The sequence below is a fragment of the Archocentrus centrarchus genome, chromosome 18, assembly GCF_007364275.1.
Source record: "Archocentrus centrarchus isolate MPI-CPG fArcCen1 chromosome 18, fArcCen1, whole genome shotgun sequence".
NCBI classification, from domain to species: domain Eukaryota; kingdom Metazoa; phylum Chordata; class Actinopteri; order Cichliformes; family Cichlidae; genus Archocentrus; species Archocentrus centrarchus.
The window spans coordinates 7,524,987-7,544,609 of NC_044363.1; the positions used below are offsets into that span (position 1 = coordinate 7,524,987).

A 19,623-nucleotide genomic window follows, 5' to 3' on the forward strand; every position below is an offset into this window, starting at 1 on the left:
TGTAATTTGGTAAAACAATGAAGGATTATCACGTTTTTTTAGTTTGCTGTCTTTTATTATTTATTATTTTTAGCTGCCAAGTTTTACCTCTGAAAAATGAAAATAAAACTGTTCATCCCACTGACTGTCTTGATCAAACACATCTGTTACATCACACCTGCAGAGCTATTATTATTATTATTAGTAGTAGTAGTAGTAGTAGTAGTATGCGTACAAACAAGAAAAGGCCCAGTGCAAAGAAACCTGGTTCAGAGTATGGGCTGATAGAAGAAAAAATGAAAGGTGCCCCAGAGATGGACAGACTAATGATGGAACACAACCCTGTAGTTTATTTTACAATAAGAACATAAGAATACTAATGTTTGAATTGTACTAGGCTGCTTCCTTTGCAGAGTGACATAATAGCCACCTTGTGGAGGAAATGGTGTTTAATTATTACATGATTGTTTATTTCTAACTAAACGAAGTCACTTTGTGGGGTAGTGGTTGGCACATTCATCTTACATGCAAAAGGTTTGAGACACAGGGAGGAGACACAAACACAACCTAATGCACTCTTAGTGCTTCATGAATGCATTTTCTCATATACCAAAATATCCTTATACATATACAAACCACATTACTTAAATGTATTTTTTTACAAAACAATGCACAGTTTGGAAATACCCCCACCCACCACCATCTTTCCCATGAATGACATTGTGCTGATGGCTCGTAACATTTTCACATCACGTTAAAATTTGTCACTGTGTTGCCACAGAGTATATTTACAGCAACAGCGTCCTCGTATGTGTAACGAGGCAAAGCAGAGCAGGTGGTTTCTCAGTTTTATCACACTGCTGCCTTTTAAAATAGACACGATGGTGCGAGCTGGCTGAAGTTTCCACTCTCAGATGAAGGATAAAAACCCATGATGTTGAAGTGTTTTTCACCTTTTTACTTTTTCATTTAAAGTCTCTTTATTTACATTTCTTTTTGTAGGAAGATGCAGATAATATTAAAAGAAGAACAAAGGGACACTGGAGACATGCCTTCCTCTCACTTCTGTTTGTCTACTGAACAGTAGAGGGTACCCAGATCCTTTTCTCTTATTGATGCTTTGGTACCTGCGGCAGCTGCTCCTGAGCAGCTGGGCACTGCTGATTCTGTGTTGAAGAGAAATTACATTTCAAAATAGTTAATAATTATTTTAAACCAAAGCCGATCCATCGCAAATTCTGGAAATTATATTTGAAACAACTCATTTATAAATTGTTGTCCTTCAAAATCATTTACTGTTATATTTTTGTCCATCTATGAATTACGATCATGACAAAAATAAGGTACCAAATTTAAAACAGTATATATGATGTGCCCTCTGGCCCCCATTGCTCATATTTTAAAATATTCCACTGCAACCATGCAAAGCCGTAGAGTTACTTAACGTACTTGACCACCAGCTATAAATAAATCTCATGTGCACAGAGTGTGCTCATTACAGTTCATCATGACGTACAAACAGTTTTAAGCTGCAGCAAACTGAACTGAGAGCAGCCATCTAAATATTTTTGTCTGTGGGTTCTAGTGTGGTTTTTATCTGAGCTGCTAAAAACGAAGTCGAAACTATCACCAGTGTAAGAGTGCGTTTACTGTGTGAACATCTCTTGTTATTTAAAAAAGCACTTTCAGCTTCTGACACACACTTTAACAATGAATGAATAATGACAAGTCTTTCAAAAATGCTCCAGAAACATCAGATACATTTAAGTGGTTCCCATTTAAATTCTGTGTGGGATGCTAAAATGATGTCTAGTTATTAAGGGCTGCTGAGCAATGTCAGTTTTTATATTGCAACATTTTTTCTTCCACTAGCCTTTTGAGCAGTTAAAGATGTTACACCTTCAATATTTCCGAGTGTGGCACAGATTACCTTTCACTTTTCTCGGATTTGTGATAAGGGCGTATGTCGACTCGGTGGATTCAGCCATGCTGGCCTGTGCAGACACTGAAACAAACAGCCAAGTCCAGATCACAAAGATAAGCACAGAGGAAAACAGAAAAATCACATTTTCTCTTAATGTATTGGTTGTCTGGACCATTTTGCTGTTTGAAAATTACTCAAAGTGTGTAAAATAAAAGATGCATATTTATGCACCTACAGCACACTGAGATTTTAATTTCGTAACAATATCAATTTATATAGACAAAAATGTAATTATGCATGGTGTCCTGATATCATTATGTTGAATAGCAACAACCTTCCAGCTAATATGACCCATTTTGTAGTGTTTTTATAAAATTTTATAAAATGACAGCACGACTTTAATTCCATAACCAGAACATGAAATTTATAGCTTCAATTAAATTAAATGAATAATGACAAGTCATTCCAAAATCCTCCAAAAACATCACATTTATGTGGTTCTCATAAATGATGGCTGCTCATTTTTATATGGTGACATTTTTTCTTCCACTAGCTTAACCAATTACATCTAATACACCTTCAGTATTTCCCAGTGTGGAATAAATTACCTTTCACTTTACTTGGCTTTGAGATGACATCATATGTCGCCTCAGTGGATTCAGCTTTGCTGGCCCCTGCAGACACTGAAACAGAGAGCCAAGTCCAGATAACACACAGTACAAAGATGAGCACAGAGGGAGAAAAAAAAGACAAATAAATCCTGTTTTCTCTTTAGTTTATTGGTTGTTAAGACTGGACCCTTTTCCTATATAGAAATTATTTTCTCACATTCTCAAATAAAGGAAAGTCTCAAAGTGTATAAAATGAACAGCACACATTTATGTGCATATAACACATAATAAAAGGACAATGTGATTTTAATTTTATGACAATCATGTCACTTAGCAACAGACTAAAATTATGGGCCAAACAATATTATAGCATGAGCATGTAAATAGCGTTTAACATTTATTAAAGATCTGTGTACGTCTGCGTTTCTTCTTTTGGATTTGGATACAGTACAGTACGTTTGTGTAAAAAGAAACTGGTCTTCCTCACCTGTTTGTGCAGAAGAGGGGATTTCGACGAAGGTAGTAGAAATTTGAGAATCTGTTTATATATAAAAATAAAACAAAAATAACAATAATAAATAGATACGAATGACAACAAACAAGAAAAATGTTCATGTTCTTTGTCAGCATACTTGGTGTTTGTTCTTTGTGACCTCTCGGGGTTTGTTGATGTTTGTGATGTCGACACAGTCCCACCAATAGCAGCAGAACCACCACCAATAAAACAATGAAACCAGTGCAGAGCATGAGGTAGAGCTGTAACGGATGCCCTGAGTCATCATTATTTGCTAGAAAGATAATTGTATGCAGTGTGTATTAGACATATTTATAAGGTTGTAAATTAGTGTAATAATTTTCTATTAATTTAAAAAAGAAAAAAAAAACAATATTGAATCCAATTATGTCTTACATTCGTCAAATAATGTGTACTGTCTCTTATTTGCATTGTTGTTCATGAATTTTCATAGTTTCGTTACAGAGCAGGATCCCCAATTTATTGTAAAATGTTAATAAGTCTTACTTTGAACAGCGAGCCAGCTCTCTGGTGATTCTTCCTCTTCAGAGATGCTACATTTGTAGAACCCTTCAAAAGACTTGGAGACAGTGAGTGTCATTGTGTTTCCTGCTGAGCCTGATCCAATGGAGACGCCATTTTTATAGAATTGAGCAGTGAAGCTGGAGTCTTTGTCGCTCTTTCTACAGTACAGAGTCACGTTATCTCCCTCCTTCACAGGAGCAACAGGAGTCTCCAGAATCACAGGAGCATCTGAATGTGAAGGACACATGATGGGAAAATAATTTTATAAGTAAATAAATAAATGTTGAAATACATATTAATCAACTTTTACAGACAATAGCTCTAATATTTTTCAAGAGAAACATGTAAAACTTATATTTACATTTTTCAGTGCACTTTAAGTAAATCTATGTTTATGTTAGCTTTATGGTGATTACAATGCTTTTTTTTTTTTTTTTTTAAATCTCCTTTACTAATATAAAATTTCCAAACAATATATTGTGTATGATTGTATATGATATACCAAAAAAAAAAAAATATTGATTAAATGTGTCACAGCATAGTTAATGTTTGTGTACCAGTAATAGTGATGTTGACAGAGTTGCTTTTTTCTTTTCCTCCCATTTCACACCAGTATTTTCCACTGTCAGTTGCCTGATATGCGTTAATAATTTTGCAAGGTCCAGTAGATGTTTCCCAGGTAGAAGCACATGTTTGAATATCTCCTTTTCTTTTTTTCATCACTCTCCATCCAGTCTGTCCATTCAGGCCTTCACAGCTGATAGTGAGAGATTCTCTTTCAAAGAACTGCTGTCTGCTCGGATCAACTTCAGGAAAAACTGAATCTCAGACAGAGAACCAAGCAAAATGTTTATAAATGCATTAGTAAATTAAAAGAAAATAATTACAATCTCAAGATCAGTTAGTGCTTAAAAACTGGCTTCCCTAGTCTTGGTTTTAGTATTTCAAATAAAAATAAATAAAACAATATTGCAATATTTACTGAAACAATCTATTATAATAAATCTGTTATATATTTTATTAGAAATACTTCAACATAAATATTTAACTCCTTACTGTGTGTTTGAGAGTCACTCAATTCAACTACTGTAACCAACAGCAGCAGCATGTTCATCACTGGAAAGATAAAAATTAAAACATTGTTTTAATGTTTTCTATATGTATACCTACATGGGTGCATTTTGGATCTATTAACTAGCCCTTTAGTTCATACATGCATTTTCTCTATTGTTTTATAGACAGACAGGCTCAGTACTTACAGAGTCTGATGCCGGGACCTCTGCCTGCCATGTTGTCTTGCTGCTGACTGTGTGAGCTGAGGACTGAACTGAGGATATGTTGCATGTAAGAACTTCCTCTTCCTGTGTTTCTGACTGAGTCACCAGCAAGTCTGAGCTTTCTGACAAAGAGCTGCTCTGAGTTTGAAACATCTATTTTGTAAAAGTATTTAACATGGCCTGCACTGCAGAAATTGAATATCTAAGTTTCACAATCCTATATTCAGCCAAAAAAATTACTTTTGATCTTGTTTTGAGAGTGATATATGAAGCATAAGCAGAACGTGTAAGATTATTGTCATCTTATTTCATCTTATTTGAAGAAATCTTACCAATTTCACTTCTGGAAGATTCAGACTATAATCAAGTGTAAATATCTAGTTTTTAGACAAGACACGTTTAATAATCTTACACATTAAACTCTTGCTTAGCAGATCCCTCTTAAAACAAGATCAAATACAGTTTTTTTGGCTTAATATAAGCTTGAGAGACTTAGTTAGATCCTCAATTTTTGCAGTTTTGTATTAACTATTATTACTTCAAGTTATCAGAAGAAAATAACTTCTCCAATGATCTTCTTGAATGTCTGTTACTGTCTGTTAAAACGGGTATCAACTAGATTTTTAGTGGGTGCAAAACCTGATGATATAAAGTTGTTTGAACTCAAACACATAATTACAATAAGATAGACCATCAACAAGTACAGTCTACTGAGCATTAATAAGTAATGTTGCGAAACGACAGATATTTAAATAATATAAACTCTGTTTATTTCAGTAGGAGCTGTTGATCGGACTTTAAAACACAATTACAATAAAAAAAGGACATGAAACAGTTCAGCTTACATTAACAAGTAATGTTCACATACTAGGCAATTTTAAGTAATATGAACTCAATATTTTTAAGTCGAATCAAAATCTGGGTTTACAGTGTAGAAGGACATCAAGAAGGACGTGGGTACTTACAGTCCAAATACATGCAGTTAATTGATGATTCTAAATTGTCCATAGGTGTGAATGCTTGTCTGTCTCTCTATGTTAGCCCTGCAACAGACTGGCAACCTATACAGGGTGTACCCCCCCCCCCAACCCTGAACAGGATAAGCAGAAGAGAATAGATGGATGGATGGAAAATGAATTGTACAACTTTCTTTGTGTACGTAATATAACTGGTAAAATTCTTTTTATTGAAACTATACAAAGGTCCGTGTTCATACGAGGCTTCTCCACAAATGTATCTGCATTGTACTTGGTTTAAGTACTCTTTCCTCCTGTGGTCAGTCAAGCGTTTCAGCTCTCATTGACCTGAAGGATACAAATATATTGATAAACATTAATTGTGGTAGGATAAATACAGTCATTATTATGGCAGTAGTTCTATTAATGGTGAGAAATAAGGTAATGTTTAATTTTAAGGAGCACAGAGATCTTATAGAGATATATTACCATTTTGTTTTTATAATTTTTGTTTTATTGAAGGAATTCTCTTAAAAGTTAGCGCCACTAAGTTTTGATGTTATCAGCCTGTTATCAATGGATGCTGATTCCTAACAAAGTACTTTTCTCACCTAAACTTAGTGTTGTAGTACCCAAGACCAGTCTTTTTGATGGTCTCGGTTTTGTCTCGGTCTCGCACATTGAGAACTCGAGATTTTATTTCAAGACGAATCAAGACCACAACTGTGTAAATATCACTAAACTGCCAGAATGTTGTCCAATTTATTTGTTAACATTCTTGCTTTTATTGGACGCAAAACCTACTGATTTAAATCCAAAACAGATTGAGCTCCTCTGCTTTCTCCCAGTGCCGCCAATACTAACTGCAGAAATACACAGCTCATTTAGAAACAACTAATCAGAGCCAGGAGGAGGGTCTTAGCTCAGTCAGTCATGCATGTGTACGCACTGATCACACTCGCCCTCTTGCTCTCTGCTACAAAACAGCTTCTCCCTGACAGTAGAGCCTTTCATGAATACTCAGGCTAGTTAGCATGGCCACCTATGATGGCAGATAAACCATTTTCTTGGAACTGTAAGCTGTTTCTCCGCCATTAGTACATTGAGCAGCGCGTATACGAGGAGTGATTGACAGTGCCTAGCTCTCATTGGTTGTTTTTGACAGGGAGCTCAGGGAGGAGGGCCCATGTATTTCGCAGCCAATGGATTTTCATTTAGCAATCAGAAAACATCTTGTTTCCTGATTACCATTTCAAAATTAGTAAACAAAAAATGAAAAATGAGCCATTTCTTATTTCTCTTTTACAGTTGTGGTCTTTCTCGTAATTGGGAAACAAAATGTTTTCCGTTTTTTGTTTTCTGATTCCTAAACGAAAACCCTTTGGCTGTGAAATACATGGCCCCAGGAGGTGGAGGAGCTCGATTTGTTTCAGATTATCTGTCTCATACTGTTGTGACATGGTGACAATTTTGACAAATATGTAAAAAACTGATTTTTTAACCCCTTAACTGGCCACCGCCGATGGCGGGCCGTTTGTAGTTCCTTTTATATGGCAGGCTAGACCCTCCCATTTTGATTGACACCTCATTTGGCCAATCATGTACCTGGCAGCACCAAATCACCTGACAAAGCTACATGACGTCCTCTGAGTATTATTGGCTCTAGGAAATCCATTTCTTAACATGATTGGCCGAATGAGGTGTCACTCAAAATGGGAGGGTCTAGCCTGCCATATAAAATGCACTTAATATGGCCCATTGACGAGGCGTGGGCAGTTAATAGGCTATGAAATGGGTTGTTCAGAGCCAATAAATACCAGAGGGTGTTATGTAGCTTTTTCAGGTGATTTTTTTTTTTTTTTTTGCTGCCAGTTAAGGGGTTAAATAAAAGTTACATATTTCAGCTTTAATCTGTATAAGAGAGAAACTTGTGGCTTTAGTTCTTACTGTCGATGATTGTTTGCAATTTTCTCAGTTTTACACATTTAGCAATGTGGTTTTGAAATAGCACCCATTTTTTTACAAAAATTATTGTTTGATTAAAAACAACATAACTTTATGTATTGTTTATGAAAAGCAGAGAAAATTAAATGAATTATGAATAATTTATCACATTCTGTGATAAGTGATGAAAGTCACCCTGGAGTATTAAATAAAGATGATTACATTTATTTCAACTCGGAGTGTTTAATATCTAGGTGTTTTTATGGGAATGTGGATCTTTCAGATCAATTTGAGAAGTGATTTTGATCATGTTTCACATTTTATTGTATCATGTAGCGTGGGACACTGGACTTGGTCTTGTCTCAGTCTCGGATTAGGTGTTCTTGACTACAACACTGCCTAAACTCAATGGCGTACCTTTCTAAAAGGTGAAATCACTACAGGTGTAAAACAAGTCTTCTGGCTACACTGTAAAAAAAAAATAACATAATCAGACATTGTGGATCATCATGGTAACCAGGAAACTTTCTATTTGTTTATGTAAATGTTCAGTTGCATTTGTTTAAAAATGTGTTGTTTCCCCCAAAAATAAAGTTATACAAATCTGGTAATTAAGTTAATTAAGGCTACAGTCACAGTTTACTGTGACCCACTGGCAACTGATAATGTATCAACTCATATTTTAGACTGCATTGGTTTCATGTAGCAATCATATGCTTGATTTTGTTTTTAAATCTATATATGAATGTATTTTTAATTTCCAGTAATTGAGTTCTCTATGTTATATGTGCACAATTTAGACAGATAAATTATGTCTGATAATCTACAGCATCCAGAGAAATATAAAAATGCAAAGTAAATTACCTTGGGTGAACTGCATTATGCTTTCTGTGGAGACAATCAAAGAAAACGTTAATCAGTGTGCATGATGAACATGTTGGTACATATTAATTTTCAAAAAAAAACAACTAAAGAAGCAGTGGAACAGGAATTTTGACAACAGATTTATTAACGTTGTTTTATGTTCTAGATGTACTCATCATCATTGTTATAACTGAACAGATAAAATTTCAATGTAAATTGATAAATTATTTTCATTTTCAGTACCTCTGATGACTATTTATGTTTCCGACATTGTAAAAGTCCGACAATCAGAAGTAAAACAATCAACAGAGACATGAAACCAATGGAGCGCAGCAGATTAAATGCCATGAGTTGATGATTGGTTTGCTGAGGCTCTTGCACTTTAGAAGAGATAAAAAGATAAGAAAAATAAGAAATCCCTTTATTAGTCCAACAATGGGGAAATTCAGTATTTCAGTGTCAAAGGTATTGTACAGAGTGCAAACAATAACTAGAATACAATAAATTTAAAAAGTATAAGAGGAAAAGTACAAAGTAAAATGAAAACAAAAGAAATCTATATAGACAATATTGTGACATCGGTGCAGTCCCACTAGTAGCAGCTAAAAAGATAATTGTATGCAATGTGTATTAGATATAACTATAATGGTGTAAATTACTATAAGTATTTTATATTAATGTAAAAAAGAAAATAAACAATATTCAATCCAATTATGTCATACATACTTCAAATAATGTGTACTGTCTTTTATTTGCACTGTTGTTCATGAATATTAATATTTGTACAAAGCATTATAGCACTATAGTTTAGGTATACAGCAAGATCTTCAGTTCATTTTAAAATATTGATAAGTCTTACTTTGAACAGTGAGCCAGCTCTCTGGTGATTCTTCCTCTTCAGAGATGCTACATTTGTAGAACCCTTCAAAAGACCTGGAAACAGTGAGTGTCATCATGTTTCCTGCTGAGCCTGATCCAATGACGACGCCATTTTTATAGAATTGAGCAGTGAAGCTGGAGTCTTTGTCGCTCTTTCTACAGTACAGAGTCACATTATCTCCCTCCTTCACAGGAGCAACAGGACTCTCCAGAATCACAGGAGCATCTGAATGTGAAGGACACATGATCAAAAAATAATTTTACTTTTTTAAAAAAAATTACCGCTAATATTACATTTCCAAACAGTCTATTAAGCATAACTGGATATGATATAACAAACAAACTGAAGTAAAAAGTCAGCTGACTGAATGTGCCAGAGCATAGTTAATGTTTGTGTACCAGTTACAGTGATGTTGACAGACTTGCTTCTTTCTTCTTCTCCCATTTCACACCAGTATTTTCCACTGTCAGTTGCCTGATATGCGTTAATAATTTTGCAAGGTCCAGTAGATGTTTCCCAGGTTGAAGCACATGTTTGAATATCTCCTTTTCTTTTTTTCATCACTCTCCATCCAGTCTGTCCATTCAGGCCTTCACAGCTGATAGTGAGAGATTCTCTTTCAAAGAACTGCTGTCTGCTCGGATCAACTTGAGGAAAAACTGAGACAGAGAATTAAAAAAATATTTATAAATGCCTTGATAAATGTAAACAATATATAGTTTCAAATTCAAGATTAGATATAGCTTAACTACAGGCTTCCCTAGTCTTGTTTTAGTATTTCACATAAACATAAATGGACAATATTACCATATTTACTGAAACAGTAAATATACTGTACATCTGCATTCTTTGTTTCTTATGTTTCCTTGAATGCAACTGATTATACGGGTAATAGCATTAATTAGGTAATGGGTTATGGGTAATAAAAGTTTAATTTATTACCCATTTGTAGCTCAATTGTAGCTCCAAAATAACTGCAGTTGTTGTAGAAGCCTTCAGGTGGTCATGAGACATATAGAATGTATTACATATTTTATTATAAATATCCATCCATCTATTCTCTTTTACTTATCCTGTTCAGGGTCACTGGGGGGCTGAAGCCTATCCCAGCTGACACAGGGCGAGAGACAGGGTACACTCTGTACAGGTCTCCACGCTGTTGCAGGGCCAACACAGAGAGACAGACAACCATCCACAGCTATGGGCAATTTAGAGTGACCAATTAACCTAACCCCAGTTACTGCATGTGTTTGGACTGTGGGACGGAGAACAAACAAACTCTACACAGAGAGGCCCGGACAAAAGTGGAGTTGTCCCCACACCTGCTAGATGTCATTGTAGCTGTGAGGCAGCAGTGCTAACCACCACGACACATTATCATTAAATATAGCAGCATAAATATTTAACTACTTACTGTGTGTTTGAGAATCACAGAATTCAACTACTGGAACCAACAGCAGCAGCAGCAGCATGATCATCACTGGAAGATGGAGAAAGGCAGCTAAATATTTAACATTGTTTTAATGTTTTCTGTATTTATATCTATATGGGTGCATTTTGGATCTATTAATTAGCCCTTTAGTTCATACATGCATTTTCTCTATTGTTTTATAGAGAGACAGGCTCAGTACTTACAGAGTCTGATGCCGGTAACTCTGACTGCCATGTTGTCTTGTTGCTGACTGTGTGAGCTGAGGACTAAACTGAGGATATGTTGCATGTAAGAACTTCCTCTTCCTGTATTTCTGACTGAATCACCAGCAAGTCTGAGCTTTCTAACAAAGAGCTGCTCTGAGTTTGAAACATTTATTTTGTAAAGTTTTAGAGAGTTTTATTCACTGACCCGTCCAAATCATTGAATTGGAATTGAAAGATTAGAAAATTTTCCTCTTTAGAACACATTTAACCTCAAAGATAACAAACACTTCACTGTTTATTTTGATAATTAATGCAGCATTTCCAATTACACTATCGAACTCCATGTTTAATTGTCATACTGTATTGTTGATACATGCTTTATATGATACAAATCATTTTTCATTGGACATTGTTTCCAGAGTGCAACAGTTGTCAGAATAACAGCATCATTTGTCACACGGTGTGGTTGAAGAGTGTCTGAAAGCTGCAGCAGCTATTTTAGACCATCTTCAGTGAACAGACAGAGCCGACACAGCAAGATATTTTTATTCCATGAACTACTTTTTTGTAATACAGTAGCTAGCATTGCTTCGAGTTAGCAGAAGTTTGTAAAATCAAATAACAATAACAATAAAATAACTTCTCTTCTTCTTTGTGCTTTTTAAATGTATTTAATATGAAAACTGTTTGTAATTTCCCCCCCAAAATGAATTGTACAACTTTCATTGTGTATGTAATGTGACTGGTAAAAGTCTTTTTATTGAAACTATACAAATGTCCATGTTCATAGGGGGCTTCTCCACAAATGTATCTGCTTTGTACTTAATTTAATCACTCTTTCCTCCTGTGGTCAGTCAAGTGATTGTGCTCTCATTGACCTAAAGGACACAAACATATTGATAAACATTAATTATGGCAGGATAAATACAGTCATTACTGAGTTGTAAGGTGATGTTTAAATTTAAGGAACACAGAGACCCTGGAGAGATATATTACCCTCATTGTTGTTTTGATTGTTTTATAGAAGGGATTCTCTTAAAAGTTAGCACCACTCTGTTTTGGTGTTATCAGCCTGCTGGGTCATTGATATCAGTCACCGCAGAATCCTAACCAAGTACTTTTCTTACCTAAACTCAATGGTGTACCTTTCTAAAACAAACCAAAACAAGTCTGCTGATTGCATTGTAACAAAATAAAATAATCAGACATTGCGGATCATCGTGGTAACCAGGAAACTTTCTATTTGTTTATGTAAATGTTCAGTTCCATTAGTTTGAAAATGCTTTGTTTCACCTCCAAACATTAAGTTATTCACATCTGGTTATTAAGTTAATTGACGCTACAGTCACAGACCAGTCAGTGACCCACTGGCAACTGATGATAATGTATCAACTCATATTTTAGACTGCATTGGTTTCATGTAGCAATCATGTGCATGACTTTGTTTTTAAATTTAGTTCTCTATGCTATATGTGCACAATTCAGACCGATAAACTGTGTCTGATAATCTAGAGCATCTAGAAAAATATAAAAATGCAAAGTAAATTACCTTAAGTGAACTGAATCGTGCTTCTTGTGGAGACAGTGAAAGAAAATTGTAATCGGTGTGTATGATGAACATGTTGGTACATATTAATCTTCAATAAAAAAACAACTAATGAAGCAGAGGAACAGGAATTTTGACAACATATTAGGAAAGTTGTTTTATAATATGGACATGCTCATAATTGAATAAATAAAATGTCAATGTACATTTATAAATTATTTTCATTTTCAGTACCTCTGATGACTGTTTACGTTTCCGACATCGTGAAAGTGCCACAATCAGAAGCAAAGCAATCAAAAAAGACACGAAACCAATGGAGTGCAGCACATGAAATGTGATGAGATGATGAGTTGATTGGTGAGGCTCTTCCACTTGAGAAGAGATAAAAAGATAAGAAAAATAAGACATCGAGCTATTATTCCCATGATGTGGAAATTCAATGTAGCAGTGGCAAAGGTATTGTACAGAGTGCAAACAATAACTAGGATACAATCAAATTTAAAAAGTATAAGAGGTAAAGTAGAAAATAGAATGATAAAAGAATATCTATACAAACAATATTATGACATTGGAGCAGTCCCACCAGTAGCAGCAGAAAAACCACCAAAAAACAATGAAACCACTGCAGAGCATGAGGTAGAGGTGGGACTGCTGCCCTGGAGACTGATCATTCTTTGCTATAAAGATAATTGTATGCTTTGTGTATTAGACATTAATATAAGGTTTTAAGTTACTGTAAATATTTTCCATTGATGTAAAAATGAAAATAATATTCAATCCAATCAATTATACATTCATCAAATAATGTGTACTGTATCTGATTTATACTGTTGTTCATGAAATTTAATATTTGTACAAAGCATTAAATATAGTTTAGGTATAGAGCAAGATCTTCAATTCATTTTAAAATTTTGATAAGTCTTACTTTGAACAGTGAGCCAGCTCTCTGGTGATTCTTCCTCTTCAGAGATGCTACATTTGTAGAACCCTTCAAAAGACCTGGAAACAGTGAGTGTCATTGTGTTTCCTGCTGAGCCTGATCCAATGACGACGCCATTTTTATAGAATTGAGCAGTGAAGCTGGAGTCTTTGTCTCTCTTTCTACAGTAGAGAGTCACGTTATCTCCCTCCTTCACAGGAGCAACAGGACTCTCCAGAATCACAGGAGCATCTGAATGTGAAGGACACATGATGGGAAAATAATTCTATAAGTAAAAAAAACAAAAAAAAAACAAATATATATATATATATATATATATATATATATATATATATATATATATATATATATATATATATATATATGTTGAAATTAACAGAAATTAATTAAAACAAACAAATAGACTATTGTGCATGACTGTATATGATATAACAAACAAACGATTGAATGTGCCAGAGCATAGTTAATGTTTGTGTACCAGTTATAGTGATGTTGACAGACTTGCTTCTTTCTTCTTCTCCCATTTCACACCAGTATTTTCCACTCTCAGTTGCCTGATATGCGTTAATAATTTTGCAAGGTCCAGTAGATGTTTCCCAGGTTGAAGCACATGTTTGAATATCTCCTTTTCTTTTTTTCATCACTCTCCATCCAGTCTGTCCATTCAGGCCTTCACAGCTGATAGTGAGAGATTCTCTTTCAAAGAACTGCTGTCTGCTCGGATCAACTTCAGGAAAAACTGAGACAGAGAATCAAGGAAAATGTTTATAAATGCCTTGATAAATGTAAACAATATAATTTCAAATTCAAGATTAGATATAGCTTAACTACAGGCTTCCCTAGTCTTGTTTTAGTATTTCACATAAACATAAATGGACAATATTACCATATTTACTGAAACAGTACATATACTGTACATCTGCATTCTTTGTTTCTTATGTTTCCTTGAATGCAACTGATTATACGGGTAATAGCATTAATTAGGTAATGGGTTATCGGTAATAAAAGTGTAATTTATTACCCATTTGTAGCTCAATTGTAGCTCCAAAATAACTGCAGTTGTTGTAGAAGCCTTCAGGTGGTCATGAGACATATAGAATGTATTACATATTTTATTATAAATATCCATCCATCTATTCTCTTTTACTTATCCTGTTCAGGGTCACTGGGGGGCTGAAGCCTATCCCAGCTGACACAGGGCGAGAGACAGGGTACACTCTGTACAGGTCTCCACGCTGTTGCAGGGCCAACACAGAGAGACAGACAACCATCCACAGCTATGGGCAATTTAGAGTGACCAATTAACCTAACCCCAGTTACTGCATGTGTTTGGACTGTGGGACGGAGAACAAACAAACTGTACACAGAGAGGCCCGGACAAAAGTGGAGTTGTCCCCACACCTTCTAGATGTCATTGTAGCTGTGAGGCAGCAGTGCTAATAAACTACGACACATTATCATTAAATATAGCAGCATAAATATTTAACTACTTACTGTGTGTTTGAGAATCACAGAATTCAACTACTGGAACCAACAGCAGCAGCAGCAGCATGATCATCACTGGAAGATGGAGAAAGGCAGCTAAATATTTAACATTGTTTTAATGTTTTCTGTATTTATATCTATATGGGTGCATTTTGGATCTATTAATTAGCCCTTTAGTTCATGCATGCATTTTCTCTATTGTTTTATAGAGAGACAGGCTCAGTACTTACAGAGTCTGATGCCGGTAACTCTGACTGCCATGTTGTCTTGTTGCTGACTGTGTGAGCTGAGGACTAAACTGAGGATATGTTGCATGTAAGAACTTCCTCTTCCTGTATTTCTGACTGAATCACCAGCAAGTCTGAGCTTTCTAACAAAGAGCTGCTCTGAGTGTGAAGCATCTCTTTTGTAAAAGTTTCAGAAGGTTTTATTCACTGACCCGTCCAAGTCATTGATTTCAGTTGTTCTAATCATTTCCACGACTATATGCGTATTAAACTAGGCACTGTATTGGAACTAAACATAAATGTTTTCTTTCTCTTAATCACAGAAGATTTTCCTCTTTAGAACATATGTAACCTCAAAGACAACAACACTTCAGTTTTTTATTATGATAAATAATGATTAATGCAGCATTTCAAATTACAATATCAAACTTCATGTTTAATTGTAATACTGTATTATTGATACATGCTTCATATGATACAAATAATTTTTCATTTGACATTGTTTCGATAGTGTGCAACAGTTGTCAGAATAACAACATCATTTGTCACACGGTGTGGTTGAAGAGTGTCTGCAAGCTGCAGCAGCTATTTTAGACCATCTTCAGTGAACAGACAGAGCCGACACAGCAAGATATTTTTATTCCATGAACTACTTTTTTGTAATACAGTAAAATAATGTCTCAAATGAGATTCTTAAATGTATTTAATATGAAATACATACATTAATATGAAAACTATTTGTAAATTTTCCCCAAAAATAAATTGTACTCTCCTCTGTGAATCGCCGCCTCGTGGTGGAGGGGTTTGTGTGTCCCAGTGATCCCAGAACCTATGTTGCCCGGGGGCTTGTCCCAATGGTAGGGTCTCCCATGGCCAACTGGTCCTGGGTGAGGGTCCTGACAAAGAGCGGTTCAGAAGACCCCTATGGCTGCAATGAGGGAACAGTTTACCCTGCCTGGGATAGGGTTACTTGGGCCCCACCCTGGAGCCAGGTCTGAGGAGGGAGCTCGAGGGAGAGCGTCTGGTGCTGTTGGGTTTTATTTGCGGCTCTCTCCCCCTGTTGCTCTTACCAGGCGGAGGGGAGACCAATGGGAGCAAATGCACCTTGAGAAAAGCTCCACACTTCACAGAAACTCACTGGAGATGAGCAGGTTTCGTTTCCAGGATTTATTGAAGCACAAAGTTAAACAAAGTACAAGATAGCAAAAAGTTAAACAAAATGCAAGAAAGCAAAAAGCCTCCCGAGAGTGAGTGCCTTGGTGCTGTTGCAAGGTGGTAGAAAAGCAAAGAAATAAACGTCCAGAGTTTAACAGAGTATAAAAAACAGAAGCCCTCTCGGGAGTGAGAGCCTGCAGCCGCTGCAAACACGGGTGAGAGGAAGAGCAAAGAAGAGTGCTCCCTCCAAACTTTGCCTCTGCTTTTTATAGACCAACCTCACACCTCCTCCAGCTGTTATCAGGCGGAGGGGACATATTAAGATGCTCTTTAGGCAACAGTTCTATGAATTGATCTCGGGGGCTAGCAAGACACCCAACTTTCCCACGGAAGGAGTCCAGGTGCGCCTCTACCCCTCCCTTTCAGGACACACTCCGGCTACTCGCCCTCCCCTCGGGAGAAGCTGGGTCAAAAGTGCACTGTGTAAAAGGTGAAGCTCCTCACAAAGGTGGGGGCTAGCATAGCAAAATCCCAGGTCGCGGCAGATGGCCTCAGCATTTTTACCTGTCTACAGCATGCAGAGCTTCAGTGTGTGAGTGACAATATAGGTGACAAATAATATATAATGTGACCATTAATTAGAGTGTGTGACTAATATATATAAAAATACATGATATAAAAATATTGATAGAAAATACTGATGTCATCAAGATAAAAATACACGACAGTGCCCGGATATGAGCCCGTGGTGCCCAGCCGGTTATGTGGGCCTGCCCTCCTGTAGGCCCACCACCCGCAGGATTTGTCGTAGGGGTCAAGTGCAATGTGTGTCGGGCGGTGGCCCCGGGCAGACCAATCCCCAGCTATTGAGACTGGTTATTGGGACATGGAATGTAACCTCTCTGGTGGGAAGGAGCCTGAGCTAGTGTGTGAGGTTGAGCGATACCAGCTAGATATAGTTGAGCTCACCTCAATGCATGCCCCGGGCTCTGGAACCAGTCTCCTGGAGAGGGGCTGGACTCTGTTCCAGTCTGGAGTTGCCCTCGGTGAGAGGCGGCTAGCATAGGTGGGTATTCTTGAATCCCCCTGGCTTGCTGCCTGCACGTCAGAGTCTTCACTGGTGGATGAGAGGGTTGTTTCCTTGTGCCTTCGGGCCGGGGAACGGGTCCTAACTGCTGTTTGCGCTTGCGTGCCAAATGACAGTTCAGAGTACCCACCCTTTTTGGAGTCACTGGGCGGGGTGCTGGAGAGTGCTCCATCCGGTGACTCCATTGTCTTGCTGGGAGACTTCAACGCTCACGTGGGTAATGACAGTCAGACCTGGAGGGGCATGATTGGGACGAATGGCCTGCCCGATCTGAACCCAAATGGTGTTTTGTTATTGGACTTATGGACATACTGTGATTTGCACAGAACAAACACCATGTTCAAACATAAGGATGTCCATAAGTGCACATGGCACCAGGACACCCTAGTTCGCAGGTCAATGATCGATTCTATAATCATATCATCAGATCTGTGGCCGTATGTTCTGGACAATAGGGTGAAGAGAGGAGCTGAGCTGTCAACTGATCACCACCTGGTGGTGTTGGATCAGGTGGCGGGGGAAGATGCTGGCCAGACCTGGTGCACCTAAACGTATTGTGAGGGTGCGCTGGGAACGCCTGTCAGAAGCCCCAGTCCGGGAGATCTTCAACTCCCACCTCCGGCAGAACTTCAACAGCATTCCAAGGGAGGCTGAGGACATTGAGTCTGAATGGACCATGTTCCACACCTCCATTGTTGAGGCTGCTGCTCAGAGCTGTGGCTGCAAGGTGGTTGGTGCCTGTCGTGGTGGTAACCCCTGAACCAGATGGTGATCACCGGAGGTGATGGGAGCCATCAAGCGGTAGAAGGAGTCTTATCAGTCTTGGTTAGCCTGTGGGACTCCGGAGGCAGCTGACAGGTATCGGCAGGCCAAGTGGAATGTAGCTTGGGCAGTGGCCGAAGCAAAAACTCGGGTGTGGGAGGAGTTCGGTGAGGCTACGGAAAAAGACTTTCGGACGGCATTGAAGCAATTCTGGCAAACCGTCAGGCGACTCAGGAGGGGAAAGCAGTGCTCCACTCATACGGTTTATAGTGCGGGTGGGGTGCTGCTGATTTCAACTGAGGCTATAGTCGGATGGTGGAAGGAATAGTTCGAGGACCTCCTGAACCCCACTAACTCGTCTTCTGTAGTGGAAGCAGAGTCTGGGGACGAGGTAGATGACTTGCCCATCACTGGGGGTGAGGTCACTGAGGCAGTTAAACAACTCCTTGGTGGCAGGGCTCCTGGGGTGGATGAGATTTGCCCTGAGTTCCTGAAGGCTCTGGATGTTGTAGGGCTGTTGACACACCTCTGCAACATCGCATGGAGATCTGGGGCAGTGCCATTGGATTGGCCCCCATTTTTAGGAAGGGAGACTGGAGGGTGTGCTCCAACTTTCAGGGGATCATACTCCTCAGCCTCCCCAGTAAGGTCTATGCCAGGGTGCTGGAAAGGAGGGTCTGCCAGTTAGTCAAACCTCGGATCCAGGAGGAACAATGCGGTTTTCGTCCTGATCGCGGACCGCTGGACCAGCTCTTTATCCTCTCAAGGATATTTGAGTGTGCGTGGGAGTTTGCCCAACCAGTCTACATGTGCTTTGTGGACTTGGTGAAGGTATTCGACCATGTCCCTCTGGATATTCTCTGGGAGGTCCTGCGGGAGTATGGGGTATCTGTACATCCAGTCTCTATGCAACCGCAGTGAGAGCTTGGTCCGTATAGCCCAGGGGTAGGGAACTCCAGGCCTCGAGAGCCGGTGTCCTGCAGGTTTTAGATGTGTCCCTGATCCAGCACACCTGAATCACATATAGAAGTCATTAGCAGGACTCTGGAGAACTTGACTGCAGACTGTGGAGGTAATTCAGTCATTTGACTGGCCTCTCCCTTAGAGATAAGGTGAGAAGCCATCCAGGAGGGGCTCAGAGTAGAACTGCTGCTCCTCCACATCGAAAGGAGCCAATTCAGGTGGCTCGGGTATCTGATTGGGATGCCTCCTGGCTGCCTTTTGGGTGAGGTGTTTCGGGCATGTCCCACCGGGAGGAGGCCCCGTGGTAGACCCAGGACACGCTGGGGAGATTATATTTCTGGGCTGG

General features: G+C 38.2%; 2 protein-coding genes across 2 annotated transcripts; both read right to left on the reverse strand.

Moving 5' to 3' along the window:
- Window positions 1–1,017: 1,017 nt before the first annotated feature.
- LOC115797578 (low affinity immunoglobulin gamma Fc region receptor II-b-like) lies at window positions 1,018–4,862 on the reverse strand. Its single transcript, XM_030754179.1, has 9 exons — window positions 4,813–4,862; window positions 4,610–4,669; window positions 4,111–4,377; window positions 3,536–3,781; window positions 3,147–3,284; window positions 3,002–3,052; window positions 2,512–2,586; window positions 1,910–1,984; window positions 1,018–1,145 (listed from the first exon to the last, which is right to left on the reverse strand). The coding sequence occupies exons 1-9, from the start codon at window positions 4,841–4,843 to the stop codon at window positions 1,039–1,041; spliced, it is 1,050 nt and encodes a 349-aa protein (XP_030610039.1). The 5' UTR covers window positions 4,844–4,862; the 3' UTR covers window positions 1,018–1,038.
- Window positions 4,863–9,421: 4,559 nt separating this feature from the next.
- On the reverse strand, window positions 9,422–15,156 carry LOC115796644 (high affinity immunoglobulin gamma Fc receptor I-like). The gene is made up of 6 exons (XM_030753008.1): window positions 15,093–15,156; window positions 14,077–14,337; window positions 13,584–13,829; window positions 10,889–10,954; window positions 9,873–10,133; window positions 9,422–9,699 (listed from the first exon to the last, which is right to left on the reverse strand). The coding sequence occupies exons 1-6, from the start codon at window positions 15,154–15,156 to the stop codon at window positions 9,422–9,424; spliced, it is 1,176 nt and encodes a 391-aa protein (XP_030608868.1).
- Between the last annotated feature and the right edge of the window lie 4,467 nt (window positions 15,157–19,623).